This window comes from Phalacrocorax carbo, chromosome 10 (genome assembly GCF_963921805.1).
Source record: "Phalacrocorax carbo chromosome 10, bPhaCar2.1, whole genome shotgun sequence".
In the NCBI taxonomy this organism is placed as follows: domain Eukaryota; kingdom Metazoa; phylum Chordata; class Aves; order Suliformes; family Phalacrocoracidae; genus Phalacrocorax; species Phalacrocorax carbo.
In genome coordinates this window covers 10361897-10383783 of record NC_087522.1, presented here as the reverse complement: position 1 = coordinate 10383783, position 21887 = coordinate 10361897, and the positions used below count along the sequence as shown (strand labels likewise).

General features: G+C 41.4%; 1 protein-coding gene across 5 annotated transcripts in view; it reads left to right on the top strand.

Moving 5' to 3' along the window:
* Positions 1 to 21887, top strand: part of XYLT1 (xylosyltransferase 1) — a 207851-nt gene that overhangs the window by 90626 nt on the left and 95338 nt on the right. For all 5 annotated transcript variants that reach the window (XM_064461807.1, XM_064461805.1, XM_064461806.1 and 2 more), the window contains one exon: positions 15410 to 15941. In XM_064461807.1, the coding sequence (XP_064317877.1) occupies positions 15410 to 15941 (532 nt within the window). The remainder of the gene's footprint in view (positions 1 to 15409; positions 15942 to 21887) is intronic.

Genomic DNA, 21887 nt, shown 5'->3' with positions numbered 1-21887 from the left:
CTAAAAAGTGTATTACAGTAGTATGTATACCAAGGTTGCTGTAGATTATTAAATATGCTTGTCAAAGAGAACTCTCCTGTGTATAAAAGAGCAAATCCTGTCTTGCATGCCAGGCTTTTGAGATATAAAAACGGAGGGCAAGCTGTGAATGAAGTTCCCATCGGCCCAATGAGAGAAAGCACCACTGAATGTGTGGAGTCACTAACAGCTGGTCACTCTAAATAGAGTACTGACTGAAAGGTGTCTTTGCCTTTCACCGTATCACAATGCTTGTTGGGAGTTGGAGTGCTGCGAAGTCAAGCAAAAAATCCAGATGACCAAAGAGTGACTAGTTAGAAAGCCAAAGGTAGTAACTTCATCCTGCAAGTTCTGCTACTGTTTAATTCCAGTTAAGAGGAAACAATGCCACCGTTGTGTACTGGTAATGTTATATTCCCACACAGCTTGATTTGGACCAGTGCTAATGCTGTGGAAGGCAAATTATCAAAATCTCAGGTAAATTTGATAAAATTCACACAATATCTATTTGTAGACCCAAATTTAAAGTTTTACATTTATATTATTTTGCTGCTTTAGAATAGGGAGATATGAGAAGGATATAAACCAGAATTTCTTGACAGAGACAGACAAGACCTGCTTTTCATTACTCTTTCTCTTTGTGGCTGTAAATATTTTTTGTTTTGGTTTTTATGTTTGTCTTTTTGTTTTGTTTTAACAAAGGAAATTCTGACTACTTTAGAAATGGCTGATCCATTGAACCTTTAGGTATGCAAGTTAGAAGTTGCCCAGGTTTGTGCTGCTGAAGTTAATTATGTGGTTTTTCACATACTGCTCATGCTCATGGATGAGGTCTAAGAGAGCATGTTGTGTGGAGCTCCTAAAACATGCACACACCTCTGCTGATGACCGAGCAAGCAAATGACTTTGTAATACCGCCCAGAGCTGTTACTTTGATCAGATATTTTATTAGTGCTTATTTATGGTTTCCTCAGTGGCAGGTAGTTGACTGGGAGAATAAGAGGGAAAAAGAGCTGAGGGATGCAAGTTGTTCACAGCATGAATGGGGCAGGGTTTCATGGTAGATATCCAAATCATGACTTTAGTTCATTGAGTGTTCAAGAATGGTCAGTACCACAGGTGGGGAGTTAGAATGGCAGATATATGTAATGATATATGACATGTAACTAATATGACATTAATATACCTGTGTGAGTGAACATGTGTTATAATGCTGGAAATGAAAAAAAATATTTAGCCCTCAGTCAAGAGTACATGTCGACAGTAATGCCACAGACTCTGTTGGGCTTATTTGGAAGAAAATTTTCACCCTATACAAATTCACAAACCAGGATCATAGGATGGAGGACTGAGTATAAACTCTAAAGCTTGTCCAAGAATTAGGGAAGACTGTAAAAGAGGGACTGGAGAGCATTCAACCAGGGCCTGAAGGAGGGTATTGCTTATGGTGGTGTGTTCGACCATTGTACAGTGTTGCAAGCCTGAGCCTGTCCCTGCAAAGACATTGGGCTCCCTGTCAGTGAAGTGTGAATAGCCATGTCGCAAAGGAAGACATTGCAAATTTCTTGCATGCAGGGAGTTATTGAATTATGTGTCCACCAAGAATATAAAATCATAATAGGACTTGAATTTCCCCATGCTTTCAGAAGAAGCTGTTATACTTCCTTAAGGTCCCTGGGGTAAAGTTTATTTTAGATCACGTGAAAACCTGCTGATCATAAATAAATCTTTGACATAGTTGCAAGGCCAGTGGTTGCCCTTAGAAAGAAGTATTTTTGTAATGTGCTAACCTAATGATGTTAGTTAAAACAGTGTAGTATATCTGATTTGAGGTTTCTGCATGGCATAGTCTATGAATAGTGACTAGCTGAGTTAATGTTATGCTGTGCTATGTTGATCTAGTTCTGTCAGTTGAGGATGTGTATATGCTGGGATATGATCATTGACTATGTGGAGTGATTCCATGTTTTTGGCATAATTGTAAGTGGGAAGTTATGGAAATATGACCATTGTTAAATGCAGTGTAATTACAAATCACTGTTTTGACAGCACTGTGCTTACAGCATGAGTGAAGGGCTTATGTGGCTAAAGAAAGTACGGCACTATACAATCTGGTATTTGGCTCAGCTGTAGTCAGCATGTTTAGTAGAGTACAGAAAAAGGTTTTGGTCTGCAAAATGAATATCCATTCAAGTAAGGGTGGAGGGCAGTTTCCTTGAAAATTTATGATGGCTTCTACTAATACATATATTCTTCCCAGTCATTACTGGAGCCAGTAAAACGACAAGTTTTTGAACTTAAGGTGCATCTTTTTTTGTTATCGGAAATCTGTATTCTGTTATCTCTTTTAACCTCAAATCTCTGTTATGTTTCACCATGCTGTTAAAACTGATTATTTGCATAGCTCTTAAAGAGCTTATTTGCAAGAACAGAGAATGCAGTACCATATACGCAATGCTTGCTGAGGCCAGGTCCTGGACTGAGTGGTCAGGAAGGCTGAACTGCTGACAGAGGAGCTAAGGAGGCAAGTGGCAGAGACCGTAATAATAAACTCTGGCCTATTCAGTTTTTATTTTATTAATATAACTTACTGATCTTGCAGAAGAACCTTCTGTGAAGATAGAAACCAGTATCTAAAAACCTGTTTTCCTGAGTTGCTTTGTCATGGGTCTGGAAGTCTGCCCCATGATCAAGAGGGCAGGACACCTTCCAGGATTAGCATCCATGCCTAAGCTTTCAATTTACAGAGAACAGTTAATTTTTTTAAATCGCCTCCTAGCACTGGCTGGCACACATCCATGAACCTATAGGAGTCATGCCAGTTTTATATGGGCAGAAAGTTTGGCTGCTGGATGCAAACTATATGTGGTTTTGACAGGAGAGAGGATTTCCCTCTTGCCCAGTGCAGGGCTGCTGTGAGCAATGTGCCTGCCTGCACCTGGTCACTGCTTTACCACCACAGCAGGGATGGCCAAGGCGGAGTTGCACTGAAAGCTGTGGAGCAGCTCTGGAACAACTTGAGGTCAGTGACCTTGAGGCAGTCCTTTGGGAAAGAAGTATAACAGACAGTCTTTCCACTCTGCCATCTCTCTGTTCAGGGGAATGGGCAGGGGAGAGAAGAGTTGGTTAGAAGTAGCCTGGCCAACATGGGTAGAACTGAAACGGTAGAAGTAGAGTTTGTCTGTCACGAGCAAGAAGTAGTGCCAGCTTCACTGGGTCTGTACTAAAGCAAGTGTTGCAAATGTCCACCCATCCCTCCCAGTCCTTAGGGTCCAGGAGCATGAAAGGGTCTGCTTGGCTCGTTTCAGTTAGTAGATACAGGATAATATATTTGGGCCTCATGATGCCAAATTTTGTGTTGCTGTGTATCCAGCACTGGATAACTGTTGCTCATCTGCAGTAAGCACGAATACTAAAATGTTCGTATTTCAGTGTCACTCAAAACAAGAGGAAACATGGAGACCTTTCATTCCTACATGCTTGTTTCAAAGACTTGTGGTGCTGAGCAGGTGAAAAAAAGATGTGAATGAATCTATTTCTTTTAGTGCTGCTCATATTAATAGGCTTTGCTCTTCATGCTTGTCGTATTGTAATTCTGATTTAACAACATTTATCAGCAGAAGATCACTGCAGGGTCTTTAATGATTATAGTTGTTCAAGCTGATAGTCTGAGACTATTAAATAAGCTCCAATTACGTCCCATTTATTTGTGTTGTTTTTTCCCTCCAAGTAACAAAATGTAATCCTGAAGTTCATTATTATTCTTTGCATTGTATTCATCGAAATAGATTTTCTACCTAATTAAGGCTGAATACGTTTGTGCTAAACTGACTGTATTTTACAAGGATGTTTTCATTTGTACATGAGGGCGTCTTTAGTTTCTACCATCCATATTTTAATTATGTTTAATTTCTATAGCTGCCAGAGATCCTATTGTGTGTCTCAGCAATTCACCCTGGGCTGCTCGAGATTGTTTAGATTGGAGTTGGAATAGGCCTCCAGATGAATTTAGTTGGAATCCAGTTAATAACAAGTCACCAGGAAGCAATTTCAAGTGTTTACTACTGCTTTGAAAGATATAAAGTATATATTGGCTGAATTTTGGATGAAAGAAATAGAGATGAAAGCAGAGGAATTCAATTCAGATTAGCTGTGCTGGGTTTTATGGGGTGGATCACTGAGAGGGGGAGGTAGGAAAAAAAAAGATTAACAGGTTGGCTGGTAATCAGTATTCAGCATGGTTATCATGTCCATATTCTGACCATTCAAATGATTGAGCTTTACCTCTATACTGATTTTGTGTTATTGATTTATATGTGATCTCTCTGGGGCACCTTTGTCAAATAATGAAGCAGTACAATTTGGTGATAATTAAAAACAGAATGTCACATATTCTTTTCAGTATCAGAATAACCATCAGGAATAATATCTATATAGATATACTACTCCTGACCCTACCTGGTGAACTCCCATCCCACGCCCCAGAAGATGATGATGTGCAAGCCCAAGGGCCAGCCCTGTGCAGACACGGGCGCTGCGCTGTGCCGTGCCATTCCCTGGGCGAAGCGTTCTCAGGAGGGAGTGAGAACAGCACAAGTAGCCACGCGCCTGTTAAAAAGTTGTGGGGCATTAGTATCTGCTGCTACTCTATAAAACTGTGTGTCTCTTCAAATGCTGTTTGAGGGTCCTGTTCAAGGACCACAAAGTAACAGACATTAACATAAAAAGTCACTTAAATTACCTTTCCCTTGAGAAAGTGCTGACTTCTTTGTAAGCTCCTTCATGTCTGAACTCTTCATTGGAAGGATTATAAGACCCACTTTCTCTTGGGAAGAAGCTGTAGGAAAATAAACCTCCAGGGTTTTTCTGAGCTTCCTCAGAAGCCGTGTTTTGCACTGTCAGGCCAGTCCTCCTTCACATCTTTCCTAGTTTTGTGGTGCATTCTGTTTAATGATGTGGTTAAGCTGAAATGAATCCAGGAGGGTTAATAACGCTGGTAAATGTTCCAGGACAGTTGCTGAAAGTGAACGGTCTTGTGAGGGTTTGTTCGCCTGGGAATGGAACAATGTGTCATGTCATGCAAGGGTGGGTTCCCTTGCCCGCACCGAGGCAGAGCTAGCTGCGCTGCAAAGCAGAGGCGGACACCATTAAAATATGAGTGTGTGCATATATATGTATATGCAGGCAAAAAAACCTGCCCGAACTCAGTTAGTGTTGATGTTACTGTTGGTGAATTTGACTGGGAAGGACCTTTGCCAAGGGAAGGGCTATGTGCATTATTCTGGAGTCTGCTAATGAGATCAAGCATCATTTGAAAGGGAGCAATATGTGTAAAGTGGGGGCAGGTACTGGTTATAAATCAAGTTCTGCTACAGTTTGAATAAATTTGACTACTCTGTGGTGTCTTCCAGTCCTCCTGTGTAAGTACAAATTTTCCCCGAGAAATTTAAATTAGCAGAAAACAAAGTCGTCAATTTTTTAAATACTATGGATATGTGCTTTCACAGCTCCATCTAACAGTATTCTGAACTTTTTAATATCCAGATTAACATTTGAAATTGCTGTTAATACAATATGGCTGTTTATACAGTTACTGCGCTAAGCTGGAGCAAATGTGGAAAAACTCTTTGGACTCTTGAGGGGTGCAATATTGTTTTACTCCCTAACCTAAATCATTCTGAAAGTAAGTCACATGTTACCAGGAAACAGAAAAAGTCTTTTGAGGAAAGCAGCCAAAGTTTTGAAGCTATTTCCATTTTATTTCAAACCAGAACATCTTTCCTTAATGTACAGATGTTACGTATGCAGCAAGGAAAAAACCCAACTTCTATTAACAATAGTTTTACAAAGTAGTTTCTACTGTTTTGGAACACACTTCTGAGGCTGATGTTAAGAAAAAATAAAAATCAATGGTAACATTTTTTGAAATAAAGGGAAAAATAATCCTCCAAACAATTACTTACCAATGCAGATGTTCCAGTGCAGGGTCTCCTGTAGCTATGTGCTTTGTGGTGGTCCATCTATTACTCTGCAGCCTTGAAATGCAAGTGTAACAACAGTTTTGGGCTAGCAGTGCCTGTAAGTATTTGTGCAACTGAATCCTGAAGAGCTTATGAAGGACTCATGCTTTTTCAAGTCTCAGAATTCCCCTTTCAATAAAAATGATCACTTTTTCTCATAATCTTTTTACATAACAGAAAGGACTGACTGTATTTGAAACAATTACATCTTTTGTCTTTACCAGCTTGCAAGTTCAAAGTAAATAAATTTGTTTTCACCTTTTGTATCTCCCTCTTTAATGTCAGACATAAAGTAACTTAATATGTTCCTCACAAGTCTTCATCCACTGACAATTAAAGTACAATGTACTTAGTACAGGGAAATGGAAAAACGTATGGAAAAATCTAACTACATTAACATCTGCTGTCTTTTCTCCACCTGCTCTCTCTGGCTGTGCATTTGTCCAAACCTGCCAAAAGTACTTGGTTTTCCAAGGGTCTCGTGGCACATCAACCACATCTGCGATTAAAGTTCCCAATTTCTTGTTTGTCTTGACGGCGCGGCAGGATGTCTGCATCCCTGGGGCTGCATGATGACTTTAAGCAGAGCAGTGGTTGTTTTGTAGTTTGAAAGATGTGGATGTCGTAGGACAGGTGACAATAGGGTGAGTACTGGATCTGGAGTTGATTCAGTATCAGCAGAGTCCCACCCTAACTGGGAAAACACCTTCCTTGACCCAGTGGCCTTCTGAGCCATTGAAATGAGTGTCTGAAGGATGTCAAAATCAGTGCCGTTGAGCACAGGAGATGATTCCTGCTGTGATGCTCAGCCTCTGGATCACAGTGGGCTGCAGCACACAGGTGAGGTGCCTGAAGCTCCTGCAGAGCCAGCAGTGTGTCAGACCTGCACGCTCGATCATCCTGGGGAATGGGCTTGCTTGTGTCTGACAGTGGGAAGGGAGAGAGGATCTAACTCATTCTCCTGCCTGGCTCACCAATTCTTTGCTGTGACTTTCTTTTATTATTATTTATTATCATTCTGATGGTGACCATCCTTCTGTATGCATCTAGCAGAAGAGTGAGAGTTTGGACAATTCCAGGCAAATGCCCTGTAGTTTTACTTTACGGTAATGGAGGAAGATGGTTTTTCTTGGAGTCTTGCAGAAAAGGAGAATGGAGCAAAGCTGCTTCCCATGACGGCCTTGGTAATCTGCTGTGGGGCTGAAGTTGCCATGCTCCTTAGTTTGGTAGCCTACAGCTGCCTATGGAACGGGTGGTCTAAAGAAGTTTCTTTGGCCATGTGCCAAGGAAGATGGGTGCCCAGCTGTTTCAAAAAAAGGGGATGAAGGCAGATTTTTGAGCCGACTAGAGCATGAGGAGTATTTCTAATTTCTGCTCTTGTTCTGAAGACCATAGTTTGTAGTTCTGCTGGGGAAAAGGTTTTGGTTTCAACTAAAAAACAGCCCTCAAATAAGCAAAGGTTGGAGCAGGAAAAAAAGGATTTAATCCAGGAGCAGCCTTTGCTTGTAGAGATGCTGTCCTCTGACTCCTCTGGCGATTGGAAGGTATCATTATTGAATAATTAACAAGCATTATAAAATTATATGTCACCGAGCTGTAATTAATATTTAACAGAAACTTGCTTTAATTATCTTCTCATAGTGCTGTTTAAATTCTTCATGGTCACAGGACAGGTAAAATAGATGGTCTGGTTAAAACTGACCAGGTCCCTTTGAGGCTTTTGACATATGGTGCAGATTCGGAAGCTGTTGACCACCTCCTCAAGCTGTGAGTTGGTCTGGAGCCTGCAGCGGCACAGCTCAGCCCAGCAAAGTCTGCACCAGCTCTGGGCACTCATTTTGTCTCAGACATGTGATCCTGCATGACTGCCCAGTGATTGCATATTTTCACATGTGATCAATAATTGTTATGTATTATAATATATGACAGGAGAAAAAAAAAGTAGATTTTTAATAATACAGGGGGTTGATTTATACCTGACTCTCAACGCCAGCATGTCTAGTACTTTTTATTTAGAGGAAGGTCGGTGTATTTTGTTGTTGCTCAGTGTGTGCACATGCATATTTTTGGTTTGTTTTGCTGTGTCTTTAAGGTACCAGGCTTTGCCAGAGGAAGAACATGAGAATACGTTCTCAGTACAAAAAGGCAGCAAATCCCTCTATGCTGGGGAGAAAATCAGTTGTGTCAGATAAACTGAAAGTGTGAACATTTGCCATTTGGGGCTTGATTGCACGTGGTCTGTCCATCTGTGAGTATTTATAGGACTTCCTTGATACAACGAATAACTTTTCCTGAGAAGGGAGCATTTTCTTATTGTCGGGAGGAAATGATCCGCGTGATGCAACGAACACCTTTGGGCTCTTCCTCTTGGATTTGGCGTCTCAAGTTGGATCCCTCAGCCACACACACTCTGCATGCCCTTGCTGTCTGCAGAGCTGGTGCGCATCAGGCTGCTGATGTTTGTGTCTCTGCTGATTTATATGCACATTAGATTATGTCTCTGAAGGCAGATTTGAAATTGGTCTAGTGTTGGCTTTTTGCATATTGCAAAAATTAAGAGTTATACCACCTAATCCTGGCTGTTGGCAGTGGCACCCCTTCAACTATGTGAGTTGGTTCCTAATGGCTTTGTAGTGTATTCTAGTCTTACAGCAGAATAACCCACAGAGAATGTGCTGGTTTTTTGGAGTTTTCCCGTGGTCAATTTTGCAGCCATAGTCTTTCACTTCCTGCCTTTAGCATGCAGGAAACAGAACTGTACCTGAAAGATTACATGAGAATTTGTGACCTAGATTTTCTAAAACAGGCAAACCCCAATGCACATTTATGCTTCAATGTGCTTAACTTAGAGGCAGATATATGTGACAAATGCAAATGAAAAACATGGGGGCAATCTGCAGGTATGTAAACTACCTGGGGTCTGGCTGAGCGGTGTGTTGTACTTGCAAAAGCCTTTGAGAATGTTAACAGGCTGTTATTAAAATCCATTTGTCATTACAGACAGCTGTAAAGTTCTTCTAAATTCTCTCTATTTGTGCCAGGTACAGTGAGTGGCAGCTGCTGTTGGGTCTGTAGTAGGTAACAGCATCAACTTATTCCATGGTCTTCTCAGTAGATCGCAAAGGCTCTGCCTCCATCTCTGCAGAAACCTGGGCTTTCTCTCCTGACGTGGATGTGACTTCGAATTCAATCAAGCTGGCAGTACCTGAGCCCCAGGCCCTCAGTTACCATAGTTATAGTGCCTAATATACCAAAGAGCATACATTTTGTGTGACAGATTTTAATAAAACACACTAAAGGTGGAGTTTGGAGAATTAAACCCATGTGTTCAACAAGGAGCAGAATTTGGAGCAGGATTCAAAATCTCTCATTACATGCAATGACTCTGAGCTTAAAATGTTATTTTTGCATTAATGTTATATTATTATTATTTTTAGCATCAATGGCAATCAGTGTGTAATTGGCAATGATCTCATGCACGCTCCTGGGTACAGACTGTTCCTTCCCAGTTGGGGAGTAGTTGCTTGTTATTGCTGAACTGCAGCATGCGCACATACAGAAGAGGCCCCACAGTCATTAAAAGTCTCCCTGTCAGGGCTCTTATCATTGAGTACTCATCAGTTAACCTCTCCATGTATCTTTTGAGAACCAGTTAAAGTTAGGACAGAAAATTTCTGTTTGTGGAAATCCTTCTCTTAGGCCTGTGTTCAGTAATAGACACCTGCAGTGTCACACGTGGTCTTTGAAATATGGAGCTACAAAGTGATGAAAACCCTGCAAAGGTTTCTTTATAAAGGCTGTAAACTGAATTGGCTTTTAAAATGTGGGAAAACATACTTTGACCTGATCCTGTGCTTCATTGGCGCTGGGAGCACGAGTGGGTCATTACTGAGCTACAAACATGACCTCCTGCGGGAAGGGGACATAATTTTCGCTATTAGTCCCCAAAGGGAGGCTGTGTCACTCTGGGGCTGCTGGAGAAGTATGTGTAGAATCACACAGAAAGGAAGTGTTTCCCAGGACTCTAGTGGAAGCACAGTTGAAATACATGCTTTTGGGTGGCATGTGTTGTGTTTGACACCTGTAATAGTGAGTCATTTTAATAGGGTGGCCTCTCAAATAGCCTTGGATAGAGCCTTTTCCGATCTATGTCTGTTCTAGAGAAAAATACAGTATTGCAAAGACCAAAATGGTGCTTTCCATAATAACTTTTTTGTGCATTCTGTGGATGAGATTAAGTCTATACAACAACAAAAAATGGAAGTGTTAGGTGTTGGCTTGAAAATGCTGCTTTCATCTTTGACTGTGGATACACACAGGCTATATTAATAAGCTCACTGCTTCTAATTTAGTTGCAGTATAACCTTCCATTTTTTTCAGTGTGTTTCATGTGATTTGCAAGCACAAAGATAGATAAGAAGGTGCTACTAATTAATAGCTAGACAAAAGTTGAAAAAGATGATAAACAGTGAACCCACTGACATACACCCCATGGTACTGTCAGAACTGGGAATGTCTGGTTCCAAGATCATCTTTCTGTGGAGTGACTTTGTCCCTACTTGAATGTCTTAGACATCCGTGGCAAATGAAGTCTGCAATTAATCCAGCACTGTAAAATTAAATATTGTAGAGCGAGTCAAACCCATCCTCCTGTAGCCAGCTGAAAACCAGATGTGCTGCTTTTGTTTGAACCCCTGCACTTCACAATTTTATTGTCGGCAGCTGCTGCTGTTTTAAACTCAGAGTGCTGAGCTTTATTTCCCCTGCACTGCAAACATATGCATTCTGCTGTCACATATGGATCCTATCTTGAAGTCATTGTGCTGTAAAAATCATGCTTGACTTTGGTGAAAGTTATTGTGAGAGAAATACAGATTAAAGGTGAATGGAGATTTCTGGTTTTGTGGCATTTAACACTTGCACCGACAGGTGTGGGGTGGCACAAGGCTGGATTTGACTGTGTATATCTATAGCTCTTGGTACAGTTGTTCTACAGACCGTACTTTATTTTTAGTCCTTGCTCCTCCCAGAGAGACATCTTTGCAGACACTGGGTGTCCTCTGTGGCGGGAAGCTTTTGTCGTGTTTGCTGTCCCTGCGGGCAGGGAAGAGTTACAGTAGAGCTTAGTTTTGTGTCTGCCTTTGAAGCATTTAAAATTCATTTGTCTTTTCAAATTCCAGCATGTATTCTTGGAAAGGCATTTCCCAGAGGGGGGCAAAGCACTTGAAGGAGGAAAACAGTTTAAAGAGGTGAACTGTACACCAGTAAATCTGTTGTTTACTTTGCTTTTTTCTCCTGAGGTTTCATCACATCTCTCTACTGCTCCGTGTAGAGCAGAGCATCAGCCAGGTGGGAACGCTCTGCTTAAACACTCAGAGTTGCAGCCTCCACCAGTCCTGGGGGACCCGCACAGCTTGACTGGCCACTGATAGGCACAGGGGTGGTAATATGGAGTGTGAAGATCTTGACTGAAACATCATGAGTATCATGTCAGATGCTCTTTGAAACAGGAATGGCCCTGCACCTTATCCTTCAACGCTTTGTCAAGCTACAGAGAGGTTTGGATGGAGCAGGAGGGCAGACTGTGGGGCAGGGCTGTGCGCTCCTCGGGACATGGGAGGGTGTGTGCCTGTCTCTCTGGTTTGGGCCAGTGTCTCATTTGTGGGCAATAAGAATTACCACGAAAAACCAATAGCAGTGAACATCTCCTCTCCCTTCCTTTCCCCTTTATCAACATGCCATTTGCTGTACAGATTAGGATTTAATTATTTTTTTTTTTCTGCTTAAAGACAAAAGTCATTTAGCAAGAGTCAGACTGTGAGAGGGAATGTTGCCAAGATACACAGAAATATCCTATCGCAGCATCGCCTTTAGAGACCTTGGAAGGAGTTTCATGAATAAGACAGATTTTCCCTCCTGCCCCCCACCCCCATCATTGCAGCTGGATATTTTGGCCCTAAGTTACAGCATGGTGGAATGCTCCAGTTACCAATAAAAAGTGCTTTAAACTGTATTAACAATGAAAACTAATGATAGGAATACTTTGCATTACTGTGGAGTGGTGTCCCTGTAGCACTCTATACACTGCTGTTGAAATCCAACAAATAAAGTTCGCCTTTTCTCTTTTGTAGTTTCCTTCGTATTTCACGTCTTAACCTGTTGAAGTTTAAGGACTATTTATAAAGAATAGCTGAGGCTCTGTTTGGGAAAGAAAATTTGTATTAATAGAATTAATAACATCTTGGATGCCTCTTGTATTTAAGTTTCATATAACTGGGGTACAAAACAGTTGAAAGAGACAAGGGAAAGCCCTGGCTGATGCACTGTGGTTATGGATTGCACCGTCCACACAGATTTATCTTAACCCTTTTGCGCCTTGTTTAGTTATTCTCATTTATACACCAGATATCTGCAACTCCAGATGGCTCTGTGTGTTCTTGGCTACATTGGAGGGCTGATATGATGCCCTGCTGTCAAAAAAGGAACAGTATGTATGTATTAAAGGGTAGTCACGGTATGTTTGTGGTCAGTGTAATTTAAATTAGGCATATAGCTCTATAGATATATACACATATATAGACACGCACGTATAAATATAGAGATATATGCACAAGAGTGCAGGGCATCTTGCATCTAATCATTTGATGAGGGGGAAAAAAGGTGAATTCCGGCACCAGCTTAGAGGAAATGTGATAGCACAAACAATTAAAGTTTCTGAGCTATTTCACATATACAAATCCAAGATCCAAGTGCATTAAAATAAAGCAAGTCAAAGTGTACAAGTGGAATAATGAAGCTGAGGTTTTGGAGTTGGCTGAACAACAAAAGAAACATGACAGCTATCAAACATCTGAAGTCTCAGAGCTGTGGCACCTCAGTGGAGATGTTTTGGGTATGATGTTAGTAAGCTTTACATTTGACTTGCTCATTTTGCAGTTTGCTGCTGGGTGTGGAGCAGTCTTTTTCTTTGAAGATACATTGGAGATGTAGGCTAAGCAAAAGGAGCTGGACTCTGAAAATAATTGGTTTGTTTGTTTTTTGGTTTTGTTTTTTTTTTTTTTTTCCTTTTAGTTTGGTTATTCATGGGAATAAGGGCTGTCTTGAAACCATTGTTTGCTCTGTTTTCATTTTGATGTCCAAAGAAGAGCAACGAAGCTGGGGAAGGGTCTAGAGCACAAGTCTTCTGAGGAGTGGCTGAGGGAACTGGGGTTGTTTAGCCCGGAGAAAAGGAGACTCGCTCTCTACAACTTCCTGGAAGGAGGTTGTAGCTAGGTGGCTGTTCATCTCTTTTTCCAAGCAGCAGGATGAGAGGAAACAGCCTCAAGTTGTGCCAGGGGAGATTTAGTTTTGATATTAGGAAAAAATTCTTCACTGAAGGGGTTGTCAGTCACTGGATCAGGCTGCCCAGGGAAGTGGTTGAGTCACCATCCCTGGAGGTATTTGAAAGATGTGTAGATGTGGCGCTTAGGGATATGGTTTAGTGGTGGGCTTGACAATTGTTAGGTTTATGGTTGGACTCAATGATCTTAATGGTCTTTTTTTAACCTAAATGATTCTATGATTCCATTAAAAAATGCTGTTTTTTACAGAGAGAGAATTTGTTTTCATGTCTGCTCTTAGATATTAGAAAGATAATTTTTTTAAAAAGATAAGTTCTCTCCAAACTAAAAATAGTTTGGTTGAAAAACATTTGGGTTTTGGTTTGTGGGGTTTTTTTGTTTTTGTTTTAAAAACTTATCTGCATTCCTCTGTGTCTGATAGTTAAAGCTACTTGTGAGATGGAGGTATTAATGAATAAAGAATCACTTCTGTCACTTACAGAACCACATCTTCTAATGAATAAACTATTCAAACATTTCTCATTGCTGAGCTGCAGAGGTCAAAGTGATACTGACTTCCTGCGTGGCCTTGGATAGGTCATTATCTCTCCTTCCTCTGCAAAACCTGACTGTTAAATAGTTCCTCACAGAAGAGGTGTGAGAAACAATTAGCTAATGCTGGTACAATGTCTTGAATACAAAATGTGGTTCATAGGCGGTAAGAGTGGCTCCCATCAGTCATCGTTAGTGGATGCTGTCATTTACCAGCCTCTGATTTTTAGTTAGGTCTTTCACCAGTGGAAAGAAAACAGGACAGACTCAAAAAGTCTATCAGTATTTATACTCCTGTCTTCAGATGTTTCAATAACAATTCCCCATTGATTTCATCTGCTACTGATCACTTTAAGAAATTGAGATATTTCCTGTTCTACAGGTCTAAAAATTGTGTCCCCCACTAGCCTGAGGATTAGTTTCTGGGGTTGGAGCAAAGGTAGCTCAACCTCACCTACCCATGGCTATCAGATAGGTTCCCATTTGATAGTAATATACACATATAAGTGTGTCTTAGTTTTGTTCTAGTGTTTTCTAGAGCAGATTGCCATGTTCTCTATTGTCTCTAGGATCCCTGGGATAACCCTGCGCTTTTTTGGTGGTGTAAACGTGCTCTGCTGTTGATGGGCTAGGACGAGTTCCCATGGTAACAGGTGGAGGCAGGGGTGAAATCATGAAGCAAAGCATTATTCTGCAGCAGACAAATATTTCACATGGTCTATTCCCTTTCCTTTATATGATATATTTTAAACATTGCAACGTTATGGTCTGTGTATGTATCAAAACATGCCCAGTGTGGAGAAGAGGAACATGGTGGTTAAAAGCTGACATCTGAGCCTGGCTCTGACCCTCCCAGGGAGCTTGAGCGTCTAGAGCTGCTCATGCTATCACACAGGGCTTGACGCTACCACAGCTTCCTACCTGCAGCAAGGGTGCAGTGCAAGTGGGAAACACTTCTCTGAAGTTTTATTATGTAAAAACTCAAAAAACCACAACATTAGGAAGGCTTTGGTTTGTGGCAAAGTTATGTCATCAAAAGAAAGTTCAGGTATAAAGTTGTGTGGTGCTTTCTGCAAAGGAATGGGGCAGTTCCTGGGATACCGCAGTCATTAACACATTGAGTGAAGGAAAGTGTTGAAGGACCTGCTCTCGCTCCATTAAAACCTGTGTCAGTTTTGCCATTGATTTTTAGTAGTGTCAGGCTGAAGTCTCTGTTTAGTAATGGCTCACAAACCTGTGTAAAACCTCCCTGCTCCATCTGAGTTGGGGGTTGGACTCTGGATTGGTGATGAAGGTGGTGCAGGCAGTGGTTGTCTGCACTGGCTTGGGCAGCTCAGAGGCCTCTCTCAGTTCCGCCTCTCTGTTATGAACCCTAACATGGGGATTTTTTGCAGGATGTGGAATTGTAATTGACTTATGTTTTCATGTAAGAAATGCTTGTAACGCATGTGATATGACTATTTGTAGTAAGATGAGTATAATTTTTCTCCCCATTTATAGGATGGCTATTTTTCCCACCGACCGAAAGAGAAAATGCGAACAGACAGCAATAATGAAAATTCAGTCCCCAAGGACTTTGAAAATATTGATAACAGTAACTTTGCTCCCAGGACTCAGAGGCAAAAACACCAGTCTGAGCTGGTGAAAAAACCCCTTAGCAAGCAAAAGGAGCACTTGAGAAAGAAACTGGAAGAGGAGAAGATGAAGGAGAACTTGCTGCTGGGAAAGAACTCCAATGAGGTGGTGCAATTCAGTGATCACCCTGGAAAAAACAGCAGCAGCAGCAACACCAACAATTTGAAGGAGATTCACAGATCTCCCAGACAGCACCATTTAAAAAAAAGTGGAAACAGCTCCCCTGAACTGAGATACGACCAACCACCAAAGTGTGAGGTAACGGGCAAAGAGGCAATCTCAGCCATGTCCCGGTCTAAAACTAAGCAGTGTCGGCAGGAGATCGCAGAGGTGTATTGTCAGCACAAGCATGGAAAGCTGATGCCGGAGAAGGTGACACGTTTCTGTACACTGGAGGGTAAGTTGGTAGATGGCGAAGGAGAAATAACCCAGTATCTTGGGGGAAGGATTCTGTAAAATTGAAATGGCCTTCTGATGACAAAAAATTGCTTTATTGTAGGAATGTATAATGTACTTGGTCTGTGAAAACTAGGGAGGGTTTGAGGATGTTTTAGCCAGGGAGTTACATGGATGTCACAGGATCCTTGGTAGAATCCTACAGAATTTCTTTTCACTTCACTTCTACCAGATTTTTATTATAGCATGTGATCTAGGTATTCAGCTGCTACTCCTGTTTCTTTTAGTTCTTAATCTGCAGACACAGAGAAGAGTAGTTGAAGTCTTGTTATTCTGTGCAGGAGTTGCGTACTTTTTGGGGATCAGGGAACAGCCATGGTGAATTTTGGTGCCTTACGCTAACGAATAAATGAGTGCCATTGCTGTTATGGCCGTATGGCCATTTTTCTGGTACAATGGAGTTCTAGCTAAATACCAGGACTGCTAAGCATTTTGATAACCCAGGTAATTATCAGAAGTATAATTTAAAAAATTCCAAAAGCATGGGAAAGAAATCCAATTTTGTGGCTTACTTCTATTTTTAATGTTCTTCAATCAGCAAAAGTAATTTTCAAAATCACCGTTGTAGAGTCAGTTACCTCTGCTAGCTGAAGCCAAGCTTTGATTTGTTGCTTTTGGTTTCTCTGTGCAGTCAGATACATGAATTATCTCTCAGCTTGCTGTTGGTTTGCACATGTGAACTGACCTTCTCCTACTTTTCAAGAAGAGTGCCACCATTCATTTAGCTGTAAGCATCCCATGCAGTAAAGTGCGCTTTTTTAAAAAAAAAAAAAAAAAAAATTGAACAGTTGATCAAAGTACATATTGATCAAGGAACAGCATTATCTGCAGCAGCACTTTTTTTTACATAAGTCCAAAGTCCTCATCCTCTAATTGACACATCAGCCCATGCTTGTAAGGATATGTCAATGCCTTTGTCCGAGCTGAAAGTGCAGAGGAACTTTTATAAAGAAGAGAATAGGTCTTGTTTTGAGATGGTTCAGTAAACATGGTGAGCCATGGGTATTAGGGAATGTTTTGTTTCTTTCATTAGGAATATTTCATTGCATCCTCTAAGGTCCCACGGCTTACCTGTTTATTGCACCATTGCAAAGCGGTGGTTACTACTGGGTAACCACCATTGGGTGGTTTCAGTGTGGGAGGGAGGAGGTTCCATGTTCCTTTTGCCTAAGTTAGGAAGCTAAACTGTCAGGCAGTGGAAAAAAGGAGGTGCCCCAGAGGATGATTCCAAACAAGAGCATCTCTCTGTAATAGGAAGCTTAGGCTTTTAATTTAGATGATACATATTACTAGGATGAACAGTGTGAGCACCCCATTTCCCACCCTAGTGCATCTGTGACTTTTGTTTTGTTTTATTTTTTTACCATGTCTCTTGGTGTTTTTTCTCCCTTTCTTGTCATGGTAATACTGAAAATTGTTAAGCTGGGTGGGCAAACATTGGGGATAAAGACTTAATGGAGCAGGCAGAATACTTGGTGTTCAGTTCAGGGAGAGGGACAGCAAAGGCAGCACAAGTTGAAGGGAAGATAAAAGAACAGTAGAGAGGTAAGATTTGAGTAAAACCAGACATCAGTGAGAGGCTGAGCATCAGGATGCCCCTGAGGTCCCATTGGGGTGCCACTCAGGGAATCCACTGTGATAAGCATGCCCTTGGTATCCTTCCCTCTTCTCTAATGGCAGGAGAGTCAGCTCTGGTCTGTGAGAAAGCTGATGGAGGTCAGCAGCTTGCAGACACTGTCCTACACTTTTTGGGATCAAGGACATATCTTAGTAATGTCAGCAATGCCATATAACTTGCGTAGGGTAAATGCATCACAGATACAAATATGCAAGTGATACCCGGAGAGAGCTGGAAGATGTGTTGTTATTAGTGTGGGCGCACACTGCAGCTGTGTGTAATTTTACACACACACCTACGATTCCATCCCCTGCCTGGTAATCTGTCTCCCAGGGATGCAGAGTGGCTTTCCAGAAGTTTTAAACAACTTCCATTCTTAAAAACAGGCTTATCAAGAAATATTTATTGCTTCTTTTTTAAATACAGATTTTCTCATATGCCCTGCAGTCAGGATAATGACATGGTCTTAGAACGAAGAACAGTGTCACCTTTTACGCTTGAAGCCTTTCAGCATATGTACATTGCACATCGGTATAAATGCTTCCTTTGATAAGACATAGTAAAACATCCAGGAAAACTGGGAGCTACAAACATGACTAGAGAAATGGATATGTTGTCCAAATATGGTTTTACTGTAAAATACACGTGAATTTAGTAACAACTCATGAGGTATGGATATATACCACATTAAAAAAATAAAGTGTAGAAAGACTGTGGCTACAATTTTTAGGTTTGCAGTGCTAGTATTTAATTTAGATTTTGATTTTAGGCAGTGATGCTTGTTTAAAAAGAATAATTGAGGGATGTCTTAACCTAGCCAGATGGATCCTTGTGGAAAATGTTGATTTTTTTTCTTTGCCTCAAGGTTATTTCCTCCTGCCCATGCTGACAGCTGAAATTAACAGCTTTAACAGATTTCCTTGGCAGAAAAGCTGGACATCCTGTGCTACATACAGGGTTGCTCTAGATTAGATTTGGGAGCTTTGCTGTGGGGCAATGATAAAGCAGCAGCACATGGAATGGGACATGAGTTGCTTATGCAGGAGGCGCCAATGCACAAGCAGATTGGGACATCAGACAGACTTACAGAGGAGATCCAGACTTTGAACTCACTTCTCAACTATCGGAATACAGAACTATGAAGACAGACATGTAGGAACCCCAAAACTGAAGGTGCCCAGTGCCTACCAAAAGGCCTTATATGTATATAACTGGGTAGGTCCTTCAAATTTTACAGCCCTGTTAAAGATATATTGCGTAAGTTGTGTGTTGTGGTCTCAGATCTTTCCTCCCCACTGCAAAACATAAATACTGCTGTTGTTCACTCACAGACTGGCTCCATCCCTCATCAAAGGTGTCTTCATCAACTCCAAAGGTTCTTTAAAGGAGTTGAACTTGGTTAGGAGATGTTTGTGAAGCACTGGCCATGATCTTTTGGGCATATAAGACATCCCGTTGTTAGGGTTGCTGGAAAGGGGAGGTAACGGTAGAAGTCTTGCTACTTTGTGCACAAAAAAACCTATATGCTGTTTGTCAGCAGAAGTCTGACATCTGGGGAGTGAGTCTCAATGTATTCAGTATGTGAGTGATATTCCCTTCAGTTTCGTTTGAAAAAAGGTTTCCTGTCTGTTTTCAGCAGAGCTGTGAAGTATAAATATTTATGCATTGGAGCAGCACATTCATCCATTGTCCCAACATACAAATGTGTTCCCAGTGCTATGGTTTCCATTGAGATGTTATCCAGCATTTAATCCTCTTGGATCCTGTCTCAGGTGATCAAAACCATGAAGTGCTAAGTATAACTATCTATCATGGACATGACTCCATCCAGCTGGATTATCATAAATGTTAAGTGATACATTCACCTGAGTGGTTATCAATGGGAGCAGGGTCTTACAAGCTGTTTCTTTTTTCTTTTAAGTATTTTATTGTTTCCAAAGACAACAGGCAAAGGAAGTAGAATATAACTATATTCAGTGTATAAAAGAAAGGATTGTTAAAACCAAGAGCATTGTGTTTGCTACCTGTTTGACATGCAGGCATTCTTTCCATGAGAACAAGAGGACATGGGCTGCCGTTCTTCTAAGGACGTTGCAGAGACAATGTGCTGAAGCAGCAGAACAGGACATGCCAACTTTACCAGTTACCTGACTTGCAGAGCATGTGAGCTGGCATTTACCAGCAGCCGGTCCTGAAAACAGGGCGCAAACACTACGAAATGGGATTGGTGTCAAAGGTTTTAGGTGAAGCCTTATTCAAAGTCACAGCTGAGATGAGGGTAACAGGCAGCTTGCAAGTCACCCTTCACTCAGAAGGGAATGTTTGGAGTTTGTAGAAGTGTGTTTTGAGGGGAAATGTAGTCAAGTGAAGGTAAGAGGGGAAAAGTAGGCTCAGCACAAGGTTAGATGAGGAAAGGGCAAATCCAGTCCTCTGCAGGCTAGGGAGAAGGTACAGGGAGACATTCTTTTGGGGAGTTCATTTCTTCTCAAGAGATGTGATAGGGAGATCAGCAACCTGTGGACAATGTGGCAGATTATTTCCTTGCTGGGGCTATCTCCAGCCTGGTCCCGTACAGGCCAGAGTAGAGACACCAGTTCCCCTGGTGTGCCAGACTTGCTTTTCTCACTAGAGCTGTTGGTGGACCTGGACCAGCTGTGTCTGTAATCATACATGGTCCCCTCTTGTGGAGAGGTACTGGGATGAAATAGAAGTTTCAATGTGAATTCTTGGCTCTAAAATAAGCTTCACTCTGTACCTAGATAAACTCCTTTTTGACAAGGCATAAGTGACCTGATCTGAGCCACGTTTCCGCTGGCAGAATCCCGTATTACCATGGGCAGGAGTACAATTTAGAATGGCCACTGTGACCCTGACTGCTGAGATTGCTGCCCAGATTATTGGGCAGCAATGACATTAAAATTACACAGCTCCACGTTTCGACATGCAGATTAAAGTTGTGACTTCTACCTGCAGTCTTCCTTCTGTGATGAAAAGAGCACAGCTTCTGACCCACTGGCTGGACTGAGTCCTTGAATTCTGTTTTTCACACCCACATGGATCATGGTAGTGCGTAGCTCTGAATCCCTTAGCTTGCAAGCTTGCTGGATGTGCAGCATGGTTCCTCCTTAGTCATTGGCACCAGGTCCATGAAACATTGCAGGCACAGTGCCAAGTGGTATCTGCATTAGTCCTCCTCTGGGGCAGATTCTCTAGGCTTCCATATCCCCAGGGGAGACTCTGGCCTAATCCTTAAGATGAATTACCCAACTGGTTTTATGCTTGACCCAGATCTGTGGCCCTAGATAGACTGAAAGTATGTAACAAGTGTTTTTTGAGAGGTGTTTTCTAAGATGTGGTTCTGGCAAAAGAAGAGTCCCTAGGAAAGCAGAGAGCCTCAAGTGAGCCTGATTTATTTCCCCTTGGCTTTTCTGTTGTTTCTTCTTAGTTTGTAAATCAAACAGGTTTTTTGCTACCTTCATCCCTGTAGGGTAAACCCAACTCATAAATAAAGCAGAAAAATAATCAAGCTACCCTCATTCCACATCTTTCATCAGCATTGAAAGAGTTCTTTGCAGGTTAGACTGCTTTCTCCCTGGTTGCTTATTGATAATGCTGCTCTGGCACATTGAAGCAAGAATTTTGTGTTTCTTACAGGCTGCTGAGAAGAAAATTTTCCATTTCATTTTATAAAACACAGCCGCCTTTTGGTTTTCAAACTGAGAGAAAAGGGCTCTGGAGCTCTGTTTACTAAGTAATACTCACAGGTAATAGCAATCTGCATGTCTATAAGGGTTTTATCTGATTACTTCAAAGCACTCAACAGAAAGAGGTATGATTTGGAGGGAGGGAGAGGATAAACCACTAAGATGCCAAATACTTATGGGGTGGAGCACAGCAGTTCTTCAAGGTGTGGAAATGAGGGCATCCTCTATATAATTTGAAAAGAATGGGAGCTGTAACTGAGCAAATACAGTATTTCATCTGCTCAGTATGTATGCATATGCAGACAGTGACATATAAACATATGGCTTTGTTTAGCTTTGACATTTTTGGCAATGCATTTTTGGACTCACTGGGTTTGACCTAAAGATTTATTGAACCCCAAATCTGTCTTTTTCTCCGGATTTCAGCATTCCGAATGACATCGGCTGCTGCTGTTGCTTTTCTGTATGCTTAATCTGTTAGTGTGACAGTATTACTGTGGTGAGCTATACATGGTTTAAGGAGCATGTAAAAGCCACTGCATGTGCAGCCCAGACAGCATTTTAA